Here is a 26,094-nt window from a genome sequence, read left to right as displayed (position 1 = left end):
TTTTTCTTGTCCTAGAAGAGGCTTCTTTTTTTTTTTTCTACCTTTTTCCTGTCTTCCTCATTTTCAATAGGATCCACAGCACAGCATGGTTTAGCATACAGCATGAAGTCAAATCGGGCATATTTGCAGAAACCACAGGCGTTGCACAGGAAGGGGTCTTTTTCGTCATAATTGATAGACCTGAAAAGTGTCGACCATATAGTAAAAATCCAATAAATCTAAAAGTGTCTTCAATTCTTTAAGAACCGCAGAGGAAACACAGGGCTCACCTGCACTTGTGGCACTGATACACATTCTCACCGCAGTTGCCACACACACCGGGGTTGGCCGGTACGGAAGCACTGCAGCGTGGACATTGCAGGGTCTCAGTGGAAGCCTGGTAGTTCTCGTAGAAATCGGAAAACTCAATCATCAAGTTGGAAGCGACGATAGGTAAGGGAAGGTCAATCTTCACTTCTGTTTGTCCCGGGGTGAGCTGAACTTTCTTGGCTTTGTGCCAACGAGCAGGCCTAAAAAGAAAAGAAAAAAGACAGTAAAGTTAAGGACTCCTAATTAATGCCAAAAAAGTAAATTAAAATGAAACTTCCAAGTTGATACTACATCTTTGCACCTTAAAATTTACCATAATAATATGAAAACTAAAAGCAAGAAAGAACAGCAGCTCTTTGCTGACATACTTATTCTTCAGCTCCACGATCGCCTGGACTGTCCTGTTGTTGTAATAGAGATTGATGGTGCGGACCATTTTGGTGCGTTTGAGGTCACCAATCTTCACTGTGACTTTGCTGATGGTGTGGCTACCAATGAGCTTGACAACCTGTTGTGTGGTCGTATAGCGGGTGTCTACTTTGATGGATGACAGTTTTATATTCTGGTGGATGAAAATAAAATAAAAATAAAAACTATGCTTAAAACAATACTGAGAACTGTTTATACCTACGTTTAGAGGATGTTTCTATCAACATAACTGTATTTCATCATTGTTTAACTAACCAGCTATGTTACACAGTTAATACTAAGAGTTTTGCATTTCGCAGGGGGTTTTCAAATTCTGAAACCAATACCATCTCTCTTTAAGCCTTCCCCTGTGAAATTTACTAGTATGTAAAAATTATTTTAATTAGCTTGACTGCCTGTGCACTTTTTAAAAGAATATGCCTGTTGTGTGAGGGTGTGTTTCACTCACGGAGAAGGGAACTTCTGGATTGTTGCACACCAAGCAGGGGTCACTTTCCAGATAAAAGCCATCAAACTCCACTAATCCAGAGAGTGTGCTGCAGAAAAAAAACACATGTAATTTTATGTAGATGATGCCCAATAGTTGCATTCTCACTGTTATAAGATTGAATGTTTCGATTTCAGTATCTATCAACATACTTGTATATATTGGAGTTGGGGTGATTTGTCAGGATATGGTTCTGTGCTCTCAGGATTTCCACAGCCTTTTGGGAATACTCCTTCAGCTGGAGAAAAATACATAAATAAATAAGAGAAACAAAACAATTTCATCTTCTATCATAATGAAAGTGGTGTCTATGGTCTGTGGAGACAAATAAAAACACAAGCATCAGGATATGAACCCTTGTGTAATACTTTAAGAACAAAAACTAAACGTTTAATTGTAAATACTGAATTATTCCTCTTTGAATTGATATAGAAAATAGCCAAACTATAATTTTATTTAAAAAAAAAAAAAAACTGCATGAAATACAGAAAAGGATTTTAAAGAAAGAAAAAAAGAAAAGAAAAAAATCTAACCTTTTTCTCAGTTTGAGGGGTTTTGAGTGAGAAGTAACCAAGTAGGTCGACAAACTGGGCAGCTTTACGGCCATATGCAGGAAGCTCTGGCCAGATGGCCCAAGTCAGTTCAAGCAGCAGCTCCTGCTGAGATTTACTAGAGTTCCTGCGGAAGTACAAACAATATCAGGTTGTCCATACATGTATTCAATTGTTAAAAAGTGATGCAATAAGCCTAAGCTTTTGTTAAATAGACTAATCTTTAGACCAAACTACCCAATGTACTAGGTGTATGTTTCTACAATACCTGTAGATATGCAGCGCCAAGCAGTGGGCTTGCCAGCGCACAGCAGATGAGTTTGACTCCAGCAAGAAACAGCGTAGGAACTGAATGAGCGTTTCCTTGTCTGCAAATTTGTTAAGCTGACTGACCAGAGCCATACAAAGCTGATCCTCCTGGCTACCAACACCATCCCCTGTGGTCAGTTGACAATATACAATTAAATTCAGGATACTCTCATCGACCAATCATTTTACACCACTTTTACATCTTGTTCAGGTTCAAAGGAGCACTGGAGCCCAGTTCAGTACCCAATATGTGTTTCTACGCTAGTTGATTTTCGAAGAAGTACAACTAGTCATTTTTTATTTTCTCACCATCTTTTTCTTTCTCTTTGTCTTCTTTTTTGCTCTTTTTACTAGAAGACTTGCTCTGAGAGGACTGAGAGGCTCCTGTCTGTCCAGCACTACCAGACCCTCCGCCTGAGAATGAGGATGAAGTAGAGGAGGAGCTGGCCAGCACCTTGCTGCCACACAGAGCACAGGAGAGGAGTTGCAGCAAAACTGGGGAAACGCCCTCATCCACCAAGAAACTGACTTGGAGCAAGAAGTACAAGACAGCTGTATGGAAAAAAAGAAAAGCAAAGACAGAGACATAAATAGTTAGTACTTGTGTAAAACATTTGTTGCTTCAAAAATAAATAAGTAATCACAAACAACTTACAGTCATCCTTCATGCAGAACTTCTGCCAGTTGATTGTCCTTTGAGTGGCAATTTCAGCACAAGCTTTCAGGTGTTCCATCTACAAAAATAAATAAAGCAATTTACAGCAAAGCATAGCAAAGAAAAAAAAAAAACATATACATATATATATATATATATATATATATATATATATATATATATATATATATATATATATATATATACACATATACATACATATATATACACACATATATATACATATATATACATACATACACACACACACACACACACACACACACACACACACAAATAAATTCAACACAGCACTGCAGCTTACTAAGACACAAAAAAGGATAAAAACACAAATAAACAAGTTCTAACTAAACCTGTTTTATACATAATGGATCCAGAGTAATGCAGGAGTGGTACACTGTCTTATCAAGACACTCACCAGATTGATGAGTGTGTCATACTGTAGGGCTGAGCCAGATGAGGCAGTGACTACACCAGCCCGGAGGAAGATGCCCTGTTCCTCTAGAAGCTTTTTGATGCTGCGCACATGAGAGTCAAGAGTGTGCAGGTCTCGTAGCTGACGATATTTTTCCTTTGAGCCGCAAATGAACAACAACAGTTTTCTGACTTGCCTCCTGACGAATGGTGTCTGTTGTATCATCAGATACTGGGAAAAATGGGGGGGGGGGGGGAAATGAGGAGATCAATTTCTCTCTTTTGGAAAGACAAAAGAAAAAAAACATTTATATGATGGCTTACTTCAGATAGATAGTAGAACCAGGAATGATCAAATACAGGAGGTGGGATACGTGGGTTGGCGTCAGCAATTTTCTTTATCTGATATGGCAGCCGAAGCACCATTTCAGTCAACAACTGGGAGTAGGCTTCAAACACATCAGCAGCATGCCCCTGATTGCAAAAACAATATATTGAGTTAATGTTAAAATTTGAGAGATATAAATAGTCTTTTACGTTTTTTATGTTGAGATTATCTTACCTTAACATATTGGCGAAGGAAGAAAGGACTCATGTCAGGGGGAGAGGAAGCTGTGTGTGTGCGGAGGAGCTGGCTGGCAGTCACTGGCTCTTCTTCACCCTGTTGGCTCTTCCAAAACTCCAGGAGTGACTTGAGCACTTGGAGGCAGTAGTCAATAGAACCCAGGCTGAGCAAGGCGGTTGCTGTGGCATTGGAAATGAGGGAGGATGACTAGAAGACAAAAAGAGGGAAAACAGCTGACTTCAAAATTCATGATGTACAAAGTATAATCAAGTTGCATGATAGCCATGAAACTGTGAGCTTCATGGCACAAGTTATGTTAATAATAATATGAAACTTGAGCAAAAATGAGATGTGATGAATGACTGCAATCAATTTTGAGCAGTTGTTGAGAGAGGTGCAAACCTGGCTACACACTACATAGTGATTATAGTACAACTGTACCTCAGAGGAAGATTTGGATCCAGACTTTGTTCGAGACATGAAGACACTAAGCAGCCTCATGATGACCAAATGAACTTCATTTATGGAACTACGCTCATTCTTCTTGGAAACATCCTGCAGAGATATAACACGATTCAGTAAAACAAAAATATTCTGAGCCTGATACAAAATGAGGAAAGGACAAAACAGTAGTTACCTTCTTGTGCATGCCAAGCTCGGCAATGAGCTGTGCAAGCAGGTCATCCAAAGCACCTTTATCCTTTTCATCCTCGCCGTCAAGGTCAGAGGTCAACATGAGGATAACTTGCATGTAAGGGATAGCTTGGACTCCACCTACATTGTGGAGCTGAGAAAGGTGCTGAAGCAAACGCTCCAGTAGCATAAGACGAACCATGTGCAACCTAATGAAAAACATAATGACATTTTTTTACTGGTTAAACTATTAAGCATAAATCACTTTTCATGACAATGTAATAAAAAGTAAATATTATTATCTGTCTTTCTTATGGTCATGTTGGTATCCATAGATAGTATAAATGAGTCTTCAGCACATCACATGGCAGATGTTCATTATCATGGAGCCTTAAGTTAACCTAAAATAATCCAAATTCATGAATCTGACCTGTTGCTTGTATGAATGTCTCCTTCAGTCTCTCCTTCACCTTCTGAGCCTTCACATTCCTGCTGGGCTGTGGTGGTACTAATGGCTCCAGTGCTGGAACTCACGCTGCCTGGACCAGCGGGGTGGCCTTCCGCTGTTGTGTCTCCATATGCACTGCTGCGACCTGACACTATACAAATGCATGAATGAAAGCAACTAAGCAATATGGAAATCTGGTAATGTAACACAGGGAAGGATTAGGTTTTATTTTAAACTGAAGAGTCACGTTTGCCCCTCAGGACTTTAAAGCGCAACAAAATGAGGCATGGGAAAAGGGAAGGACAGGAAAGGTGACACACTATATTATAATCTGTAAACTTAGAGCTACCTTTCTCAGAAGGTTATTGGGAATTAGAGAAAATTAATGTCTAAAGAAGTTTAAAGTCTAATACTTACTACGGGGCTGAAAAGAATTGGATATAGAAGTTCCTACATATTTGAGATACTACCACTAATTCGGGGCATGCATATATAATGTTTTTAATATTAAACTGGCCTGTTTTACTTAAATCACCCACCACTGTGCTCCCCTGCTACAGAGTCGATAGCAGAACCTCCACTCTCTGAGCCCACGCTGCCGCCGTGCTCAGCTGGGGAGGTCCGCAATGTGGAACCATCAGTAGCAGCTGTGCTGCCCTCATCATCTGATGCCGGGGCTGAAATCATAGCAATAGCTGTAACAGTAAATACACCGCGGTCATCTGGCCAGGATACATGATCTTAGTTTATACTTGTGCACCAACAATGCAAAGAGCATGCAGTACAATCAAAAATAAGTGCTACCGAACCCATTGTGACCAGTGTGGCATTAAATTATAGGGGTTAATTTGACATTGGCCAGCTTACAGATATGAGCAGTACAACTACATGCTGTATCACTGATGAGCTTATGAGCTTCAAGTTAGAATAAAATTATTTAATGATAATAATTTCCTTTTATTTAATTTAAAAATAAAAAGTTATTTTATTTTTGGAACTTTAAAAAAAAGGTTTGTTTAACTGACTTGCAACAGTGACTTTGCAAGCATTAAAAACTAGCTTCCGGTTGAACGTGAAGATGGTCTTATTACCTGATGCAGTGGTGTCTGACAGGGTGCCAGCATCAAGTGAAGAGGAGCTTGGGGCCTGGCCAGACAGGCCTAGACTCTGAAGCCCAAGAGCACTGCTGCTACTGCCTAAAAATGTCAAAAATTGTGTTTAAGGACGGACTTCTAGGAGTGCCCAAACTTCCATTAAAATGTGTCAGGGTGAAACATTAAGTTTTGCAGATCAGAACAATTCAAATAACGTAATCTGGGGGGGGGGGGGGGGAAGAAAAAAAAAATTGTATTTTGTTGAATAACTTATGAGGGTTTAAATCACTCTGAAGGGTGGCAACTGATATAGACACACACACATACACACACACACACACACACAACAAAAAAGCTTCGAAACAATTATGTAAAAGAAAAATTGTAAGGCTCTATGAATTTCAAGGTTTAAAGAAATTTAGAATAGTTTCAGCATAGACAGGAAAGACTAATGCTGAGTAGGACTAGTAATAAGTCACAGTCACACTAGTCACAAAATTATTACTTTATTTAGGATTTTCTGGTCACTTACCCTGTTGATCCTGCTGCAGGCTTAGAGCAATTGCCAACTCTACCATGGTTTCATCATCTGCATCAGGAGGTATGTCAAGCATGGGGGGGAAACCTTCAGCTCCAGCAAGCAGAGCCTCGAGGGGAGATGGATTTCCATTGTTGACATTTTCTGCTGTCTCCAGGACCATAGACTCGGACTGTGAAGCACAAAAACAGGCATGTTTTACCAAATTTTAACAAGCATATGTAATTTATAGATAACTAAGATTTAAATTTGAAGATGGTCATACAAGCCAAAGAAAGGAATATAAGTGGCTTTTAAAAATGTTACTCCAGTGTATATTTATTGTCTATGTAGTGTGAGCTCAGAAAAACAATTTAGTCATAATATAAATGAACAGAAGTGAATTACAAACTTTTTGACATCGTCAGAGCTAGTTAGTTACTTTAAATATATCTTTGCGATGTTACAACATTATACTCTGCATCCAGAATAATTCAGGAACAGGAAGATCATTTATACTTTTGCGATGAGTGTCTCTAAACAGTCTAAAAAAAATGCTAGTCCAATGTCAGAAACAGCCTACAGCAGGGGTGTCCAACTCCAGGCTTCAAGGGCCGGTGTTCTGCAAGTTTTAGATCTCACTCTGGGTCAACACACTTGAATCATGATTAGTTCATTACCAGGTCTCTAGAGAACTTCAAGACATGTTGAGGAGGTAATTTAGCCATTTAAAACAGCTGTATTGGATCAAGGACACTTCTAAAACCTTCAGGACACTGTCCCTCGAGGCCTGGAGTTGGACACCCCTGGCCTACAGACTGCTGCTCTTTGTCTCACCACCATCTCAAAGTCGCCATGGTCCACTTCATTTTGTTCTTGGCTCTCCTGTCGACCCTCTTCTCCACCAGTCAACACTGATGACTGCATTTTGTCATCTGCATCGTCGTCGTCATCATCATCCTTGTCTCCTGATAAAGGAGATCAACCGCAAACATTTAGAGGATCCCTAAAGCCTTGTTAAAATGATAACTAATATGAGAAATCATATTTAATATTGCCCCCAAAAAACTATCAAATATTCATGTACATCTAGTAACATTCAATTAATACTTTGAATTAATTAATAAACATACCCATAGGTGTGTTGGAACGTGGGGGAGATGGAAGGGTCACATGGCGTCGCTTGTTTCTTGGTCTAAGCACTCTGATCAGAGCCTGCTTGCAAGAAAAGCTGACAGCAGTGTCCTGTGAATTGTTAAATATAGACTGGTTACCTCATGACTTTGACAGTGATCCATGCAAGAGCTCCTTCTAATTGCCTAAAATCTTTAATATAGGCATGCTGCTTATTATCACCCTTGTAAAGCCATGTAAAAAAAATCTACTGACAAGGTACAAACTACAGTAGTTAAAATGCTGTTCAAGGAGAAGAAGATAAATAAAAATGACTGATCAATAAAACTGATATACTTACAGGACACAGTAACATCTGCATGTAGATTTTGGAGGCTACATTGACGTAATCCAGCTCACATGTGCAGTATGCATGGATGATGTCTACCAAGGCATTTACTGTTGCTTCCACATGAGTTAGACCTTAAATTTAAAATAAATAACTCATTTCCAGACTAGGGTTTCAGAATAGAAGACAAATGTACTCGTGCTGTTGGGCATTACAATACGTGTAAATTGTTTACATAAGATTTAAGTGAATCAACATTACTCACAACACATATGTATAAATGCATATACATTTAACAATAAATGTTCTTGCAAAATGTTGGGGACCCACAGGGTAGAACTTACCAGGCAAGCAAGCAGGAGCAAGAAAGGCATTCTTTGGTTTTAGGGCATGAAGTTTCCAGAAGTTATTCATCAGTTGTGCAATAAAATTACAGTTCTCACTATCCACATGCTTTTGTCCATCCTCTGTCACCTCTGAGTTAGTAAGAGAAGAACACCAGTAAGTGTGAGAATTATAAGTCAGTTAACTTCCAAGCTGTTTCATTGTAAGTGAAAAGTAAAAAGTATCTTTTTCTGACTTTGACTCCAAATGACAAAAATCAAGTTTATTTGTTATATGCTCACACAAGAATACATATAAAACATTCTATTCTATGCCAACATTCTTCATAACAAGAAAAGCTTCTTACCCGAGTCATGGTGCAATGATTTTGTTTCTGTGAAATGCACCAAGTTGTTGGGTCTCATGATCGCAATGGAGCGGGCAGTGATTACAAGTCTTTGGAAGACATCAGGGTCTAGCTCTTTCCCTTCCCGGCTGCAACTATTCAGACACTGCACAGCATTGCTCAGCAAGGACTGGTCCTGAGGAGAACAGAGGGAGGGATAGTGGTTCGCGAGAGTATTAAGGTGTTTGGCTGTTAATGAAAATCAATACAACATTTTTCAGATTATAATGAGCTAAACATTGTATGAATTTGGCCTCTTTTATTACCTTGTGATTGTGGTAGGCAGTACGGCTTGTGTGCAGACTGGCAAGAAGCCCCTTTGTCTGCTGCTGCACACCTACAGGTGTTGGCATCGACAGAAGTAAAGTTGCCAACTCCAGTGCTGCAGCCTTGTTTTTCTCCTATAGAGTTGACATGAATTAAAAATGCATCCTGAACACAAGCATGTAGATAACAGGGATTCATTTATACAGAATTATGCTTTTAAAAGTCAATAAAAAAATAAAGTCTTCACAGGTTTACCTTTTCACTGGATGAACCAACTGCAAAACAGCTTTCCAAAGCTTCAAGGGAGCTGACCACCAACCTGAAATCGAGAAAGAACATCAATTCTGCATCTCCTGTGAATTATTCTTTAAATAACCAATCATACAGGGGGAAAAAGCACTATTATTCTGCTGCTACTCTAAACGCCAAACAAAATTGAGTGCAAGAATAAATGTCAGGGGAAAAATGTTTCTGTTGCTGCACAGGTGTGGAAATGGTGCATGGCATGTTCGGTTGCAGGCAAAGACAAACAAGCTGGCACACATGCACAAAACCATACAAACAAGCAGAGAAAAGGCAGTTACTAACCGGTCCAATGTTGATAAGGACTCAGTTTCACAACTTTTTATTGTAATTTTGGGAGCAAAAGAAAAAGAACAAAAATAAGTGTGAGGATCACGGAAAGAAACAAGTGGAAATAAATGATTCAGTTGAACAAAAGACACATGCAAGAAAAGATGATCACAAGAGCCATGCACTAAAACACACTAAAGAGCTCACTGCTACTGCTCAAATTTCAGGATTGTGTCCAACAACCCATACTACACAGCTGTATTCAATACATGCTTCTAAAATGTAGTACGAGTTAAAATAATTTTTAAAAAAACATCACATCTATGGTAACATATGTATTGCGCTTTTCACAAAATATACATCTTCACACAAAACTGAGGAAATGTAGATAAAACAATGTTTTAGAAAACATTTCGTTGTCAAGTGAATGGACCAAAAAACAGTTATGATGAAACACTGAACCCAACAAATCTACCGAGAGGTTTTATATAAAGGTACTAGAGATGGACCGATCCGATATTACGTATCGGTATCGGTCCGATACTGACCTAAATTACTGAATCGGATATCGGAGAAAAATAAAAAATGTAATCCGATCCATTAAATATCACGAAAGCATCTCACAAAACTTGCAACACGCCGTAACTCGCCTCAGAATGTTAGCACGTCGGAGCAGTATGCATCACGTGATAGAGCGGCTGTGACATGCGGGACCTGTCGGTGGTCTGGATAGCATGTGGAGCTTCGCTAGCAACCCGGCATTTCATCTCCGACAAAGTTATCCCCGAGAGAAGTAAAGCAAGTGTGTAAGTCCATCTCTGAATGTAAAGCATTCCTGCATTAAGCTTAACAAGCGACTGCCTCTTCTTGCTGCTACTTCAATCATGAAACTGCTTAATGATCAGCTGGTTGGCTTTTCTGTCGCGAGTACGTCTCTCTTGTTTGTTTTTGGCCCACTTTGCACCAGAAAGAGGAAACCAGCGGCTGAACAACAGCAGCACGTTTAAGCTTGATAAGCTGTTGTTAGAATTTATTTAATATTACTTTCTACTCGAGGATCTTTTTCTACGTAGCTGACGGCTGGTAACTGTGCAGGGGCGGATCTAGCAAAGTTTAGCCAGGGGGGCCGATAGGGCATTAACAGGGAAAAGGGGGCACAAAGACATACTTTTCTTTCTTATTCTCATTTAAAATGTCTAGTTTTTAATAAATAATTATCTGACACCCAAAGTTTTAATTTGATGTAAAATGAATAGAAGTCAATTACTGTATATAGTAACTATTAAGTCTAATATATATACCCTAGTAAGCTATAGTACTTTTTCCTTTGGGAAGGTACCATCTGTGCAGTCTGCAATTTTGTTGAAGAAAGATGTTGAATCTATTTAATATTTCTTGAAAAATAATTCATTTCTGTGCATTTTTTTTTTTTCACACTGCATCAAATTAAGGTTGATTACGTCGATTAAGCATCATGAGGTGGAGGGTGGTTCCCTATTTTTTATTTATTTATTTTTGTTGCTGGGAGTTGGAACCCTATTAGTAAGGTTGCTTAATATTTACGCTAAGCACTCTTTAAAATACCAGAATAGGGAGGATGGTGTAGGTTTGAGTTTATTAGATTGATCAGTATTGCTGAACTATGAAATATTTTTTTTTGCATACAGGTATAACAGAATAGCTTTAGTGTAGTTGTTGTTTTAAACTTGAGTATGAACTTATACAAAATGCAGCAAGATATTTAAAAAAACAGTTTTGTTGATTAAAAAACACTATATCGGATTCATACCGGTATCGGCAGATATCCAAATTTATGATATCGGTATCGGACATAAAAAAGTGGTATCGTGCCATCTCTAAAAGGTACTTAATAGATGATGGTCAACTTGCTCATCAGTTCATTAGGAGTGGTTTATTCAACCCTGGGGATAAAAAATGAATGCCAACAACTTGGGTTGACCTTTTCGCAGCCCAAATTGAAAAGCTCATACCTCTCTAATACAGTGCCATTAGTTGTTGTTGGGGTGGCTATGTCTCCATCAGAGGTCCCATTGCCCTGGTTGAGGCTGGGACTGCAGACATTGTTAACTGAGGCAGATGAGAAGTCTTCTGGTGGATCCTCAGGCCAGCCAAACTGCTCCTTGGTTTTTCCATAGATCTTAATTGAATCAAGCATGGTGACTCCAGCTGGGTCAACAGATGCTCCAACTTAAAAATTAGCAAGACAGTGTATTAGAAGATCTATCTAAACAGACTGAAGCATATGACCATATGACCAAATAATATGAACAGGTCAGCGCAAATTATTTAAACACGTGTATTGGAATATCAATACAGGCAACAAGAAAAACCATTAAGTAGTAAAAAAAAACAAAAAAACGTATAACCACTGCACAGTCTTGATCTTACTAAATATAGACAGCTTCTTGTCAGCCTGCAGGGCCTCCTCTCTCGTGAAGGGGAAGTCAAACCAGCGAGCTCTTGTCAGATTTATCTGCATGGTGCGTCCAAAGACCTCCACATAAGAAGGAGCCCTTTCAATGGCCTGGGTGCCCACCTGAACCCGCATACCTGTCATCACCATTGAACTGTTGTTGTTTACTGCCTCTACAGTGAACCCTCCAGGCTAGGATGAAGGAAAAGAGAAAGGAAAGCAAAAAGAAACATGACATTTGTTATTTTACATCTTTTTTTCTTGACTACAGCTGAAAAACATGTTTAGAATAGGTGTCTTCACTGTTTTTATTTAAAGCAGGGTCACTTGGATTTAGACTGGACATATACTAATGTACTCTGGTATAGTAAACTGCACAAATGTAGATGGCAAAGACAGCAAAGTCTCAACACAAGTGATGGCAGATAACATTAAACTACATTTACATAAAATTTAATTAACAAAGATCCCTCTGCTGCACCATGGTTATCAACTCAAGCACTGCTGACGCAGCAATAACCTGCATTACAAGAGAGAAGCAGAGCAATGTTTTTACACCTTTTCTAACACAGAACATTAAGGTACAATGCCTCTACCTTTGTGTTGGCCACATACATCCCTGTGGAGTTGAGCCTGTGTTTGATCTGCTGTCCGTTGTAGACCTGCAGCAAGTCATTACCCCCAAACTCCACCTCTGTCAGTTGCTGGTTGTGTTCAAAGAAATCCACTGGGAATGTCACCTGACTGGAAGTCCGGGTGGCTTAAAGTAAAATCATTACATTCAAATTAGCTCCCCAAAATTTTAGATTAGTTGCTTTTATTATTGTGTATGTCTGGCTACATGGAGAATGAACACAAGAAACATGATCTGAAAATGTGAATGAATTACACTTTGAATTTTAAGAAGAATTTAAAATAAGCAAACTTAAATCAGAAAACATACGGGCATTTATGGAAAAGGTTACAAATCTGTGTCATCAGTAACATATCAGCAAATATTAAGTAAGCAATAAACAGGTTAGTACAAGCTGTTCATTCATCATACATAACTGGCATTTACAAAATAACCCTTGTCCACAAACTTACTGGCAGCAGCGGCCTTGCGCTTGCGGACTGGCTTCATGATGCTTATGCCACAGCTGGGCTGCAATGAGGGCTGGAGCCAGTAGGAGGTGTTGTCCACATTTGCCATGTAGATTCGCAAGCTGCCATCCTCACATAGAAGAATCATGGTAGTGCGCTGCTGCTCATTACTGGCAGTGTGTCGGATAGCTACCATATCTTGAATCTGACAGAAACCGACAAATAAATGTTAACCTTAGAAAACAGTAAAATTAGGTAAACTCATGGGAAATAACTTTGCTTAGTAAACAAGACAACCGGAAAAGCTTTGTGTTTATACAGTTCTGTACTCCAAAATGGAATTTCCTTTTTTTCCTCCAATTACTGTTTTCATGGTATCCTAACCAGTTTCATGTCACAATAGTAAATGGTATTTACCTTAGCTTTGGCTGGCAGGGTTTTAATCTCTTGGATGAGGAAGGTGTCAGGTTTGACCATGATAACCAGAGGTATGCCTGTTGTCTGTTGCACACAGCACACAAGGCCTGGATGGTTCATGACCTCAGACCACTGGCACAGTGCAGGAGACATCTTACTGCTGCCACCATTGGAGCTTTAAAGACAAAATGGGAAAAAAAATATTTCTGTTCATAATTTTCTTTTCCAGTTACGATTATATTTGATAGGCTTTTACAGACTATTTTATTGTGTTACCCTTTCACATTGATGGCAAAGAGCCTCTGCACATCAGTTGTGCTGCGGCTCACTGTGGCAGCGAATGACTTCCCCTGGCTGTAGCTGAAGAAAAGCATCTGAAGGACATGGGAGTAATAGACAGAAACACCACCGCCAGCTACCTGTCCATTGCTATCCTGTGTTTACAAAGAAAGAATTTACCTCAAAACTGCTTTCTTTAATGTAGTTTCAAAAACACCTGAACACTGAATAAAGGTATGATGTACACATCAACCAAACATTCCCCCAAAAGAAATGAGAGCTGGAAAGTATGACAGAAATACTGTAGACCAGGGGTGTCAAACTCATTTTACATCGTGGGCCACATGCAGCCCACTTTGACTTTAAGCAGGCCGGACCAGTGAAACTCCCCTTTTTAGAATAGAATAGAATAGCCTTTATTGTCATTGTACAGAGTACAACGAAATTGGTCAGTGTAAAGAAGTTACAAAATTAGCCTGTAGTTAGCCTTTAATTAGCCTGTAGCACCCACCCCTGATAATTCTATAGCAGAAAGTGAAAAACAGAAACATTTCTATTTTTCACAAAGTTACAGAGGTTTTATTAGAGACATAGCTAAGCATTTTTTGTACTCTGGCATGATTTGGCACACCACTAAACTTGCTGCTTTTGGAACTTCTGCCCCCTTTTCCTTTTTTCACATAATGGTCTGATCGCAGTCTGTCTTTGCATGTGATTAGCAGCATGGTGTGCCCATCAAAATAAAGTCCCACCCCTGCTTGCATGGATTCTCAGCAGGGCTGAAGATTTAGCTCCCCCATGCTGACGAGCCATTAATAACTGACGTATGAAAATACCTTGCAGGCCAGATATAATTGTATTGTGGGCCGAATGTGGCCCGAAGGTCGTACATTTGACACCCCTGTTGGAGACCATTAAGACAGCAACCTTGTCACAACATCAACTCATGTCAAATCCTAGTTACCTTCAAGTCTTCGTGGGTTATCTCCAATACATTTGTAACATAAAAAGGGCCATGCTGAGCACTGCTAGATTCATCCATGACCTGGGTGTACATGTAACCTGCTGATGACATGATGACAATAATGTTCTTCCCCTCTTCATTGAAAAGGAATGTAGCATCACGAATCTTGGAACTTGGGAGCAGGAAATAGTACATTGGACTCAGGGCATCCACTGACAAGTCATAGATCTGTTTTCCAAAGGGAACAAGCATTAAAAGGCAGTATTAAGCAATCTTTTGTTTTCCTAGGGCAGAAAGGTATATGTATAGTATCTATGGTTGTTTTCATAAAGAAATTGCAGAAACAAAATCAATTATGTTGCTTTAAGTGCAAAATATGTTTATTATTTTAATATATACCTTGACAAAGTCAGCAGTGATGATGGCAAGTTCAGTCTGTGAGCCTGGTAACCAGATAGCTTTGATGATAAAGTTGCCAGTGGCCAGTTGTGGATGCAACACCAGGTGGTCAGACACAGAACCTGTGCTGCTGAAAGTTAGTACATGGCAGTCCTGGGAAGAGATGAAAGGAAAAAAAACAAGATAGTTAAATTTAACGAATTCCTACAGCAACTGTTCTTTTGACTCTACAAGTTGTTTTACAAGAAGCAGCTCGTTTCTGACCTTAAGGCCACACACAGCCAGGTAGTCTTCATTACAGGGATTTCCTGTAAGACTAAGGACAGTGAATGGGACTGGGGCTGAAGCCAAACGGGTCAGTGTCAACTTCCTTTTGCTTGAGTCAGCTTGTTTCAGGAGAGTAGACAGCTGAAGGACTGTTATCTGCCAGATAGGAAATGGAGAAAAAGTCAGGTTGAGACATTTTAACAGTGAAAACACAGATTTCCCTATCTGTTCTTATTTCATAGTTTGCAAAGTATCTTGATAACATACCAAACAACTTAAAGAAAACTTAAAGAAAAAAGTCAAAGAGAAAAAACACAAAAACATAATAACATAGAAAGAGGAATGTTTTTTATTCAATTATTCATTTGAGTGTAGATTTTTTTCCTTGTCATGATGCTCCGTTTCACAGGCAAGTCTGAATCAATAACAATGCATATATTTTAAATAAGAATTCAATGAAAGCCCTTCTAATTGGACAAAGGAACTTAAATTGTTTAGTTTACCTTCCCCTTTTCATGGCTGACTGCCAGGTGCTGACGCCGTCCATGGGGGGAAGACAGAACACACATGGCAACACGGCGCAGGACATGTGCACTGATGAGCTGGCGTATAGTTTGCCCCTGGTCACCGCTGTAGTTCATTCGCACATTCTCAAAAGCTCCTTCCTGGGAGCCAAGTGTGGGGACCTGAAGGGAAAAAGTAGCCGTTAACAATGAAATGCAGCAGGTAAATAATAGAATTCTATTTTAATTAAGTTTTAATAACTTATCAATGAATTAAGTGTTTTACTGGAACAGGCAATCTATTTGGGTCATGATACCATTAACTGGTCCGTCATCTCCACAATTTTGTCCTGAGTATGCAGTTCATTGAGGGCTTGCTGTGCCCGGCTGCTGCTTCCCACTGCTGATGCTTGCTGGAAGTTGGTCTGGATAGCTTCCATGAGAAACATGAGCATTTCCAGTATGACTGCAGCAGTAGATGACCCCATCTAGCATGATAAAAGAGGGGCAAAAACATAAGTCTCACAACATCTTTTCACATAAAAAAGAAGAACTCTTAACGGTTTTAGGAGATGACAGATAAAAATAAATTAATATGTTCTCTCTAACCACTTGTGCTAGCAGCTCTTCTTGACAGCCTTCAATGCTCTTGCACACGCTGCTCTTCTTAGGTCTGTCTTCATCACTGGATTTGCCATCACAGATGGTGACCTTGCCCTTGTCAGACGGTGAGGAATTTTGGTGGCGAATAGCACTCTCAGGAATACGCAGCTCACTCTGGAAAGCTGAAGACTCTTTAAGAGTAGAGCCCATGCCGCTGCTGGGACTGCGTTTGACCAGGGCCTGTGAATGATGCAACACACAAAGTAAGAAGTGGAGAAAGTTGATATTAATATAAATGTATACTTAAATGATTCTTTATGCTCCCCTTTATGCATTGTAAATGTCAACCGATAATACGTATAAGTGCAGAAGTGGAACAAACATTTATAAAAAAGTGAACCAAACTGTTATGAGCAAATGTTATCACAACACTGATAGTGAGGAAAACATCGCACTAACAAAACAAAACAAAAAAGCTAAAAGCCTATCGTACTTATTACGCCGTAAACTAAAGGTAAGATGTAATTGATGGCTTGCTCATCACATGCACATAAAAAAATAAAAAAAATTTGTTAAAGTCCGTGTAAAGTGGTTACAAACATGTTTGTCACATCATAAAAAATATTTTATAAACCACACAGATAAAAAATATTATACGACGCCTACAAAATTCAGTAAAAGATGGTTCAAAGACTTTTATATTTATACAAAGTAAACCTTGAATTATCTCTTTACACGGACTTTAAGATTAACTAGGGAAGCTGACCTGTTCAGTACACAAAAAGTTGACAAAAAGACATTCCTAACATGATTTTGCTCATTTTCTGGCCAAATGTGTGGGCTAGCTATAACCCTAATCAAATGAAATGACTGGATGGAGGTCAATGGGGGAATGACTTGCAAGCTAAAGTTACCGCTGTTGTTCTCTTCCCATGATGACCTGAGGTATTCGGTCTCACCTGGCAGCTGCCATCCTCTTTGGCACCGCAGTCACAGAAGAAAGAGCCATATTTGGCATAGGAGATCTCATGGTCTTTGTGACAGACCTTGGCGCACACTGTGCACACACCTACCCCATCCACCATCTTACAGGTGTGACAGTGGTACCTGCAGAATGAAAAGTATAGGCAATACTATATATAGCATGGCACATCACATCATGTGAGAAACTAAAGAATGACACTGTATTTCTCCATGTCTAAATGGATATATCACAAGAGAAGGCTATTTGATCATGCTACCACCTAAATATTCCCAGATAAATTAATTAAAAATTACTCATATTCCAGAGCTAACCAAGGAGATTATTTTCCAGAAGATTAACTCAGCTCAGACAAGCTTTAAATATGTTGCTGCCCGGTTAGATTTACACACCACAGAGGCTCTAGATGAATTAAGGCATTTTTAACCTTTTATAGCTGCCCTCTGTATCCTTAAATATTCACAGCAAGTCAAAAAACAAATAAAAATTCACATAGAAAATATTACATGTTGCTAACACACTGTTACTTTTTCCAGGTACATAACACTAATTACATTACAAATGTTACAAATGTATGCAATTTTGTCTTCCATCGTAATTCAGCAGTGCGGAGTCCTCCCGTTTCCACAGATTCGAGAAACACCATCAGCTTTTCTGATTCATAAAGGCAATCTACTAAATATATGAGTTTCTGTTTTTTGTTTATTCTTAGTAAAAAATGAATAATAACAAATGAAATAATCAAACGTGTACTGTATGACAAATCCATTTTTAGGTGTAATGCGGATGTATTTGGAACCAAAGGCTGCACTTAAGATTAGAACAAAATCACAATAAACAAACTTTTCTTTACCAGTGCTGGTTCATGAATTCCTTCTGAGTGATGGTAAAAGTGCAAAGTTTGTTGCAAAGTGAGTCTTCATCCTGTCAAACAATGACATACATGTTAAAAAGGATTGTTTCATATAGCAAACTGACAGAGATAAAAGCTAAGCCCAAAAACAGCACTGATGTATGTCTGTAAGTCCATACACACAGAGACAGACGAGAATAAAAGAACAACTTCTTACAGAGTCCTCTGCCTGGGAATCATCCTCCTCTACTACAAGTTCCTCCACCCAGTCTGAGTCTACTTCCATGGCCTTTTCCTCTCCCTCCATCAGCACTGCTGAGTTGCCTTGACCGCTGCTTTGACGCAAAGCGTTCATCACATCAGCTAGATAGGAGATGATGTGACATGAGCATTCCAGCATGCTGGCATGCTGAAATCAAAGAAGAAGTGCATATCAGTTGATATTTAGATATGTTAATATCTGAACTGCAGGGGACACATTTTGGGCCATTTTTCAAAATGTAATATATCACAGAAAAATACTTTGGCAAATTGGTACTTTTACAGTGTTTTCCTTTAATTGCCTAAAGCCAGTTTCATTATCATTCATTCTGATTGTCCAATATGGGGTATGAGAAGCACACAGACAACCAGAGGACATGATGTACAACTATGTGGTAGTAAATTCATAATCAAATCAGAATAGTATGATTTACACTTGATTTTAACCTTGAAGAGATTTTACATTTTCTTAATATAAAATGTAACAAAGAAGGACATCCTTTCTTTTTCCACAGAGAAAGTCCACAGATTGCAATACACTCCCAAAACAAAGAATACGTAAGGTCTTTAACCTTTAGAGAGGTGACGATATTATTCTCAAATAACAAGGCTGATCATAGGTCTACAACAAGTGTGGCATAATTAAAATCTCATTCTGTGGAAATGTCCAAAATTCACTTCAGTGTGTGAAAAACCCACCTTTCCATGAGACAAGTTTGTGCTCACTTTTTCCACGACATTCTTCTGTGTTAAATACTTTTTGCTGCAAAACAAAAAATAAGCTTTTATGTCACAAGTTCTCCATTTAAATTTCTACCTAGATTTATACTCCCACACTGAATCTACAGAGAGCTTTCACTATAACATGTAATAACACAGCCAAAATGCTACTTGAGGCTCAGATTTCTGTGCTACTGAGCTAAATTTATTTGAATACTCCTACCAATGGAAATTGAACAACATCAGATTTAAGCTTAAATAATTAAAAAGAAATACAGTTACAAAAAGAAGATGACATTGCAATCAGCAGGAAAACCAATCAGACATGTGGAGATGTGTACATAAAGCCACACCCTAGGGTGTAGCTGCTGTCATAGCTGCTGGATAGATTCGTAGCAGAAGTATAAATTGAGCTTAAACCAAGCATTTTTTCCTAGCGAGTTTGGCTGTAGCAACTATATAATTCCACCCTTTAGATTTCTTTAGTGATGCGACTGAAACTTAGATCTCCATGCCTGTAAAATTCATTTCTTACCATCTAGTCAGCCAGTCTATAGCTGCCCTGTGCAGCTGGAGGTGGCCTGCACCCTGTCCCGCACTGGCAAGTGTGGCCATGATGACCATGAGCTCAGGAAAACCTGTTCCATCACCATTGGCCAGCATGTCTGTTGCCATGGGAATAAGTGTGCTGAGGAGTACAGTGCACACTCCTTCGCCCACCTGGCTATTGTCACGCACAATATGAGTGGTTAGCAGCTGCAGAAGCTGTCTGTTTTCTTGCACAATTTCCAGTTGTTCTGAGTCCTTTGGTGGGGTAGCAGTCATACGTGTCAGCCAGGACTGCAGACGAGAGGGCTCCACACAGGCCAGCTGGGCCAAAGAGCCACACAGGCCTAACAGGCTTGGGTTTGGGTTCTTCTCCGCTGGAGAAAAATGCATGATGAAACTTAGAGGGATCTACTCCAGCTTTAGCTCAAAGAGCTCTGCCTTGAAAAGCTTGAATATAACCAAACTTGGACAGTATAGTTTTAAAATTATTACAGACTTACTGAGCTGGAAAAGCTTGGTGAAGAATTTCAGCACTCTGTTACAAAACTTTGGAGACAGGTTTTCATTGGCCGTTGCCATCATAATTTGGACAAGCTCACCACTGAAAAAGAAGAAACCCAAAATATGTGAGGTGACTGAATGAATGAGAAGCCAGATTGTGTCATCAGCAGAGACAATACCTGAATGAAAAGAATTCTTCCATTGCCTTTCGGACCTGACTGCTTTCAAGTTGTTTTTCAAGGTACTGAAGGCATTCCTCAAGGATGGACTCATCCAAACCACTAAGTAATATTAAAAAAAAAAAAAAATGGGATAGATAAATGTTGAAGAGCAGCCCACAAAACAAACAAACAAACAAAAAAAAGCATAAAAAGTAATGTTTTGATTGAATTTTAATATTTAACATGGTTCATTAAAGGTTAATGAAATCTGATACATATTAAAAATACCTGTTGGGATCTGAGTGATTGGCAATAATGTTGTAACATCCGGTCACCAAACGCTCGTAGATGCGGGCTAGAAAGGCCTCAGACTCTGATGGGCCAAGGATGCGCTCCAGTGAAGTGGTGCTGATCTCAGCTACACTCTCCGTGCTGCTCTCCAAGAGCAGAGGCAGCAGGGTGCTCACAACCTGTGAGGGGTTCAGCTCCTCAGTACTGAAGAGACAATAATGCAGCATTATTCACAAGACAATAACAGGTTTTTCGTGAGTAAAAACTATGCATGCAAAAGAGTTTATCAGTAGACGTTTTTTTAACTTACACAATGAGGTCTCCAATCAGGCGAACCAGTGAGAGAAGGATGTGTTTAAGAGAAGAGGCCAGAGGCAAGGACTGACAACTCAGTGTGCCCAGGTGAGCTGCTTGGATGGCACTGATGTAGCTCTCTGATGGAATGGTATCATTTGCAAATGCATTGCGCTGAAAAGATACCACCAGTTTTGTTATTTATGGTGTGGGAAAATACAGGCAAAAGCCAAGTCTTCAATGTTTTTTAAAATTATGCCATGTGTAACAAATGTTTTAATAATTTCCAACTTTAACCACATACCCATGAGCCAATGTTGGGAAATTCAGTGGTGTGGACACCATTCCAAGACTCACAAACTGTCTGCACAGCTGTTGGCAAGTTCTGCATAATATTATGACCTGTAGAAATTTAAAGTCTTGTTAGACCACTGCATAAAAGCTATTAAAGTAATCATATTCACTGCATTGTAAAATATTATTTTTCAGTATTTCATTTGGATACCAAGTATGTTGGCCTTGCATCGGGTGGAACCTATGGCCAGAACTGCAGCATAACCTTGGAGCTTGGCATCGGTCAGTTTGTTCTCCCCTTCCTCTGGGATGTTCATTAATAGGTAAGATCTGTTCAAGACAAGTTTCGTTTAATGATTAGATCAGGATGAGTTGTCATAAAGAACATCATCCACAAGTCTTATTTCTTAGACATGAAGTAGGCTACATTCCAAATCTAAACAAATAATTAGAAAAACTATCAAAGGATTTAGAAATGTTTAAAAACATGTTATGATATATAAATTAAAGAAGGAATATTTAAGGTTCCTTAAGTTGTATTCCTTAAATTGAAGCACACATGCATTCTGAAGGTAACGGAGGGGTTTTGTTTTTTGGGGTTTTTTTTTACTAAAGCTTTCACTAAAACTAAACTTTAAAAACAGCTTACATTAGCAATTACAGTCAATTCTAAATAAATTCAACATTTAAATATCCACATGCCAGTGGTGTTAGAATACTGATAAACTGTAAAAGATATATAAAGTAACAGATATATGGATACTAGAATTATGTAGCGTGCATGTAGTAGATGTGTGCTTTGCAAAATGTTGGCTTTGACGAATATGGTGGAATTAAAAATAATAATAATAATAATAGTAATAATTTAAATGTAACTTAAGTCACCAAAGCTATGACCTCTGGATTTTGTCAATATTTTGAGTATCTGTAACCAAAGAACTGGCCATGTGATTGGCCACATGATCATGTGATCTATCAAGCATTTCAATCACATTATTGCATTCCAGTCTACTAGATATAACAAGAGCTTATAACAACATTACCCTCTCACCTTGTGAAAGCTGAGTAAATGTCAGTGAGCTGTAGTGTGGCAGGCAGCAGATTTTTTGCGATCTCAGAGGATTTGTGGGTGTCAGCCTCAATGGCAACCTTGGACAAATGCTCATCTAAAGAAACCTGAATTTTAGAGATGACTGCATCCAGCGTATAGATGGCTTGTAGAGAGGGCAACTGATGAAGTGGTAGGATGACATGTGGGTCTACACTTGAGAATGTGGAAATCTGCAACAAAATAAAGTTGTCAGGAGGTGTCAATTGATTTCAAAACTCTGAACACCACCAACACAAGTTACTAATGTATCTGTCGTAACCATTACCTGTCTGGCAATGTACTCTTCTGCTAGCTCCACATCGTATTTCACAGTGCTGCATTTAGCAGCAGTCACTTCAACCAGAGAAGCAGCTTGGTCTGTTTTCATTCCTTGCTTTACCAAGTGTTCCTGTGAGTAATGACACACAAAAAACACCCATCAAAGACTTGAAATTGCAGAAATAATACAAAATATAAATTTTTCTGAAAAAGCAAACAATTTCCAGACCCCCCCCCCCATGAATTAATCAAGTACATTATTCTAAGGTTTGACCAACAACAACAAACCCATCACACTGATAATACATTTGTAGGACTTTCAAGCATCAACTGACCTTGATCCAGTTTACATACGTAGCTACGCGGAGACGTGATGACCATCGCAGTGTGTGTAGGATGTCGCTCTCACTGGGGTCACTGCAGCCAGTCTTTAGCTGCTCCATGAAGCCTTTGGAAGGTGGTAAAACGCCAAGGATCCTCCACAGTATCAGGAAGTAGTACTGAAGGGAGCAGGCCTCCTGTATGGGGCCCAACAGTTTGCTGCCATTAAGCTAGTATCATTATGTATACAAGTCTCTAATGTTTCAGAAACTGAAGCTTAGCTCTTCAAATTACTTACACAACAATATAGCAGTTTAGAATAACATTTATTGTAGGTCCTGCCTTACTGCAGTGATGATATTAACTTTGTTTTTGGCCAATATTGTTAGCATGTGTTTATCATTTTTTTTGTCTCTAGAATTGCAGATAAACATTTCCAATGTGGCTTATTCTTGTTTATTTTGTTTTATTCTTATTGGTCTATTTTCAAAAATGTAATATGCATTTTCCTCTATCACCTGAACCAACTAAACCAGTCACTGAAGTCAACAGTAGCAGTGAACAATTAGAAAAAGGACTGCATCATTATAGAAAGGGTTTTTATATCACGTTTCTGTTTGCAGATCAATTTCTAAGTTAACCAGAAAGACGCACCAAAACACAAGCCCTGCAGCACGTGGGTGTTTAATGCCTTTTAGATAAACCACTAAAGCCATATGCTCAGTGGGCTTATTTCAGCTGTTCTATTTCTTCATTTGGTGCTCTCACCATAGGAGTGATGGACTTGTTCTCTTGTCTTCTTGCTGTGTCAAACTGAGAGCCTGCAGCCAGGAGTGAGATGAGCCATATATACAGCTCATCATATTTCACTGCTCCATTAAAAAGCTTTGGAAAGACCTATGAGGACATGTTTAACAGTTAGGCATGGCAATAATTTTAATATTGTGATAAAATATTGTGATTAAAAACAGAAATACTGGTATTTACTAGGGGTGCAACGATACACAAAATTCACGGTTCGGTTCGATACTTTGGTGTCACGGTTCGATGTTTTTTCGATGCAAAAGATGTTCATGCCTTTTTAATTTGTCATTTATTAAAATTATAAATATATATTTTAACTCAAAAGTACAGTTTTTAAATTTACTGTTGCAGAAACAACAAAATAATTAAAAAAGAAATCTATCTGATCAAGAAATCACTCATCTTTGGAAATGAGAGTTTATTACAAATGGCTCTTTCCAAAATAAAAGCTATACTATACGCTTCTTCTGGGCTATATTCTCAGCAGCATATTAAACATATCAGGTCCCCATAAGGAGAATCATGTGCTAACGGCTGTCTAAATGACTCGGGTAAAGTTTGTAGCATGCGTGCTTGTTGTTTTTGTCTGCTTCCACTTGTCTTTGCACTAGGATGATGTCGGCGCAAATGTGCAGTCAAATTCATTGTGTTCCCACTAGTGCTGTCAGCGTTAATCTCGTTAAAATGACATTAACGCCATAACGCGGCAAATCTCCATTAATGAGTTACCGCGGATCGCCCCGTGTGTGGGGCTGGATGGCGTCAACACGTTAACGAGCTAACGCACGCACTAGTTCCCACCAATGTAATTGAGCATTGCGTGGCACATCCGACATACTGTTTTACTTTTGTCCATGACGCGCTTACCATCAGGGTCATACTTCACATGAAAACCAAACTAGTTCCAAACGCCAGATCTGAATGAGGGTGGGGGAGGTTAAAATTCGGCTAGCGTTGAGGCAGTTGCCATGTTGCAACGAGCTTAGCTGTCTTGCTAGCTTGCGCTGTGCTCAGCGGATCTGCGCTCGACAGTGCAGCCTAGGAGGAGTAGTCGAACGCAGATTCACTGAGTTCTCAACACAGACAGCATCGTCAGAAGAAAAGTTGATAAAATAAAGAAAAAATTTTGTATTGTTCGATACATATGCGTACTGAACCGAAAGCACTGTATCGAACGGTTCAATACCGATACGAGTATTGTTGCACCCCTAGTATTTATATACAAAAAAATAAAATAAAAAGCATGTTTTAAGACACATTTAAACTGTATTGTCAAAAATTCATTTAAGACCACATAAAACAGAGTCCATGCCTCACCTTGCTATCTAGTCTGCTGATATCATCTTCAGACACCTCAGGAGACAGAACGCAGTAGAACTTGGGCTGGACATTGGAATCTAAAACAGTTGCATTTAATCAAAGATAAAATTCAATTTTCATATACTACAAACAGATTAAACTGAAATTTAGTTAAAAAAAATATTTGGGTTTACCTGTCGAACAGTGTTTAGCCCAGTTCTCCTCCACCTCTTTGAATCCATAGTAAAGTGGGATGTTGCTGCGTTTTCCACCTTCCTGAACAGAACTTGCCCCAGTAGATGGTGGGGTAAGAAGGTTGTACTGCACCTATTTATAGCACACAGAGTAAACACTGTTATTGAGTCCCAAACACAATACTGTGTTATTAGAATGTTTAGCAAAAATTTACTAGGTATAGGACTTGGTATGTTTTATACTAAACTAGCCTTATATTACAATCATAATGACATCTTTATGTTACTCTGAACCCAGATTAATGCACTTGCAGGACGATATTTTACCTAATGAATGGAAATCAAATAACAAAGAAAAGAAAAAAGAAAAAGCTTTATTGTTCAATTTACCATATAAATAACAATTTGAAAGAAAGCATTAACCTGTTCAAAAAGATATAAAGGAGCCTTGGAGTAGTGGCGCAGCAGGTAGTCAAAAACCAGCAACAGGCGGGCCAAATTGAGGGGCACAGCTTTCAGCTGGGAGTCTCTGCTCTGTGCCACCTCTGTAATAGCCTGTGTGACTAAGGTGAGGACTGATCGACGACCACGCTCTGACAGATTGTGGAAAAGGAGCAGCAGCAGCTGGAGGTGTTCCACATTAAGGTCATCTTCGCCATGAATAGAACCCTGGATGGCGTGTTGCTTTAAGGTTCCCAAAAATCTGAGAAAGTACAGGCAGCAAAAGGGAAAAAAAATCCAGATTAAAGAGAAATGTATGGAAGACTAAGCTAGACTACAACTGTGAT

General features: G+C 39.1%; 1 protein-coding gene across 10 annotated transcripts in view; it reads right to left on the bottom strand.

Annotated features, from left to right (window-relative positions):
- ubr4 (ubiquitin protein ligase E3 component n-recognin 4) overlaps positions 1–26,094 on the bottom strand; it is a 56,264-nt gene that overhangs the window by 15,531 nt on the left and 14,639 nt on the right. For 3 of the 10 annotated variants that reach the window (XM_082518817.1, XM_082518819.1, XM_082518822.1), the window contains 56 exons: positions 25,730–26,009; positions 25,307–25,439; positions 25,131–25,210; positions 23,778–23,906; positions 23,024–23,206; positions 22,696–22,818; positions 22,371–22,600; positions 21,531–21,649; positions 21,330–21,427; positions 21,042–21,199; positions 20,729–20,935; positions 20,459–20,560; positions 20,279–20,379; positions 19,765–20,152; positions 19,209–19,272; positions 18,466–18,657; positions 18,249–18,319; positions 17,328–17,520; positions 16,420–16,653; positions 16,128–16,298; positions 15,811–15,993; positions 15,305–15,463; positions 15,041–15,193; positions 14,642–14,869; positions 13,675–13,832; positions 13,399–13,573; positions 12,985–13,186; positions 12,495–12,658; positions 11,874–12,090; positions 11,456–11,672; positions 9,480–9,512; positions 9,147–9,210; positions 8,891–9,025; positions 8,586–8,760; positions 8,239–8,370; positions 7,907–8,028; positions 7,566–7,677; positions 7,270–7,400; positions 6,448–6,625; positions 5,913–6,017; positions 5,361–5,498; positions 4,804–4,972; positions 4,378–4,582; positions 4,182–4,295; positions 3,738–3,947; positions 3,500–3,649; positions 3,180–3,407; positions 2,741–2,819; positions 2,395–2,637; positions 2,045–2,213; positions 1,759–1,903; positions 1,378–1,463; positions 1,187–1,274; positions 678–871; positions 270–509; positions 42–180 (listed from right to left, as the gene is read on the bottom strand). In XM_082518817.1, the coding sequence (XP_082374943.1) occupies positions 42–180; positions 270–509; positions 678–871; positions 1,187–1,274; positions 1,378–1,463; positions 1,759–1,903; positions 2,045–2,213; positions 2,395–2,637; positions 2,741–2,819; positions 3,180–3,407; positions 3,500–3,649; positions 3,738–3,947; positions 4,182–4,295; positions 4,378–4,582; positions 4,804–4,972; positions 5,361–5,498; positions 5,913–6,017; positions 6,448–6,625; positions 7,270–7,400; positions 7,566–7,677; positions 7,907–8,028; positions 8,239–8,370; positions 8,586–8,760; positions 8,891–9,025; positions 9,147–9,210; positions 9,480–9,512; positions 11,456–11,672; positions 11,874–12,090; positions 12,495–12,658; positions 12,985–13,186; positions 13,399–13,573; positions 13,675–13,832; positions 14,642–14,869; positions 15,041–15,193; positions 15,305–15,463; positions 15,811–15,993; positions 16,128–16,298; positions 16,420–16,653; positions 17,328–17,520; positions 18,249–18,319; positions 18,466–18,657; positions 19,209–19,272; positions 19,765–20,152; positions 20,279–20,379; positions 20,459–20,560; positions 20,729–20,935; positions 21,042–21,199; positions 21,330–21,427; positions 21,531–21,649; positions 22,371–22,600; positions 22,696–22,818; positions 23,024–23,206; positions 23,778–23,906; positions 25,131–25,210; positions 25,307–25,439; positions 25,730–26,009 (8,896 nt within the window). The remainder of the gene's footprint in view (positions 1–41; positions 181–269; positions 510–677; positions 872–1,186; positions 1,275–1,377; positions 1,464–1,758; positions 1,904–2,044; positions 2,214–2,394; positions 2,638–2,740; positions 2,820–3,179; positions 3,408–3,499; positions 3,650–3,737; positions 3,948–4,181; positions 4,296–4,377; positions 4,583–4,803; positions 4,973–5,360; positions 5,499–5,912; positions 6,018–6,447; positions 6,626–7,269; positions 7,401–7,565; positions 7,678–7,906; positions 8,029–8,238; positions 8,371–8,585; positions 8,761–8,890; positions 9,026–9,146; positions 9,211–9,479; positions 9,513–11,455; positions 11,673–11,873; positions 12,091–12,494; positions 12,659–12,984; positions 13,187–13,398; positions 13,574–13,674; positions 13,833–14,641; positions 14,870–15,040; positions 15,194–15,304; positions 15,464–15,810; positions 15,994–16,127; positions 16,299–16,419; positions 16,654–17,327; positions 17,521–18,248; positions 18,320–18,465; positions 18,658–19,208; positions 19,273–19,764; positions 20,153–20,278; positions 20,380–20,458; positions 20,561–20,728; positions 20,936–21,041; positions 21,200–21,329; positions 21,428–21,530; positions 21,650–22,370; positions 22,601–22,695; positions 22,819–23,023; positions 23,207–23,777; positions 23,907–25,130; positions 25,211–25,306; positions 25,440–25,729; positions 26,010–26,094) is intronic. The other 7 variants (XM_082518823.1, XM_082518824.1, XM_082518820.1 and 4 more) reach the window with 6 other exon arrangements.

The sequence above is a fragment of the Aulonocara stuartgranti genome, assembly GCF_965226115.1.
Source record: "Aulonocara stuartgranti genome assembly, chromosome: 20".
Taxonomy (NCBI): Eukaryota; Metazoa; Chordata; class Actinopteri; order Cichliformes; family Cichlidae; genus Aulonocara; species Aulonocara stuartgranti.
Note: the sequence above shows the minus strand (reverse complement) of the source record. Positions and strands in the feature narration are given on the sequence as shown.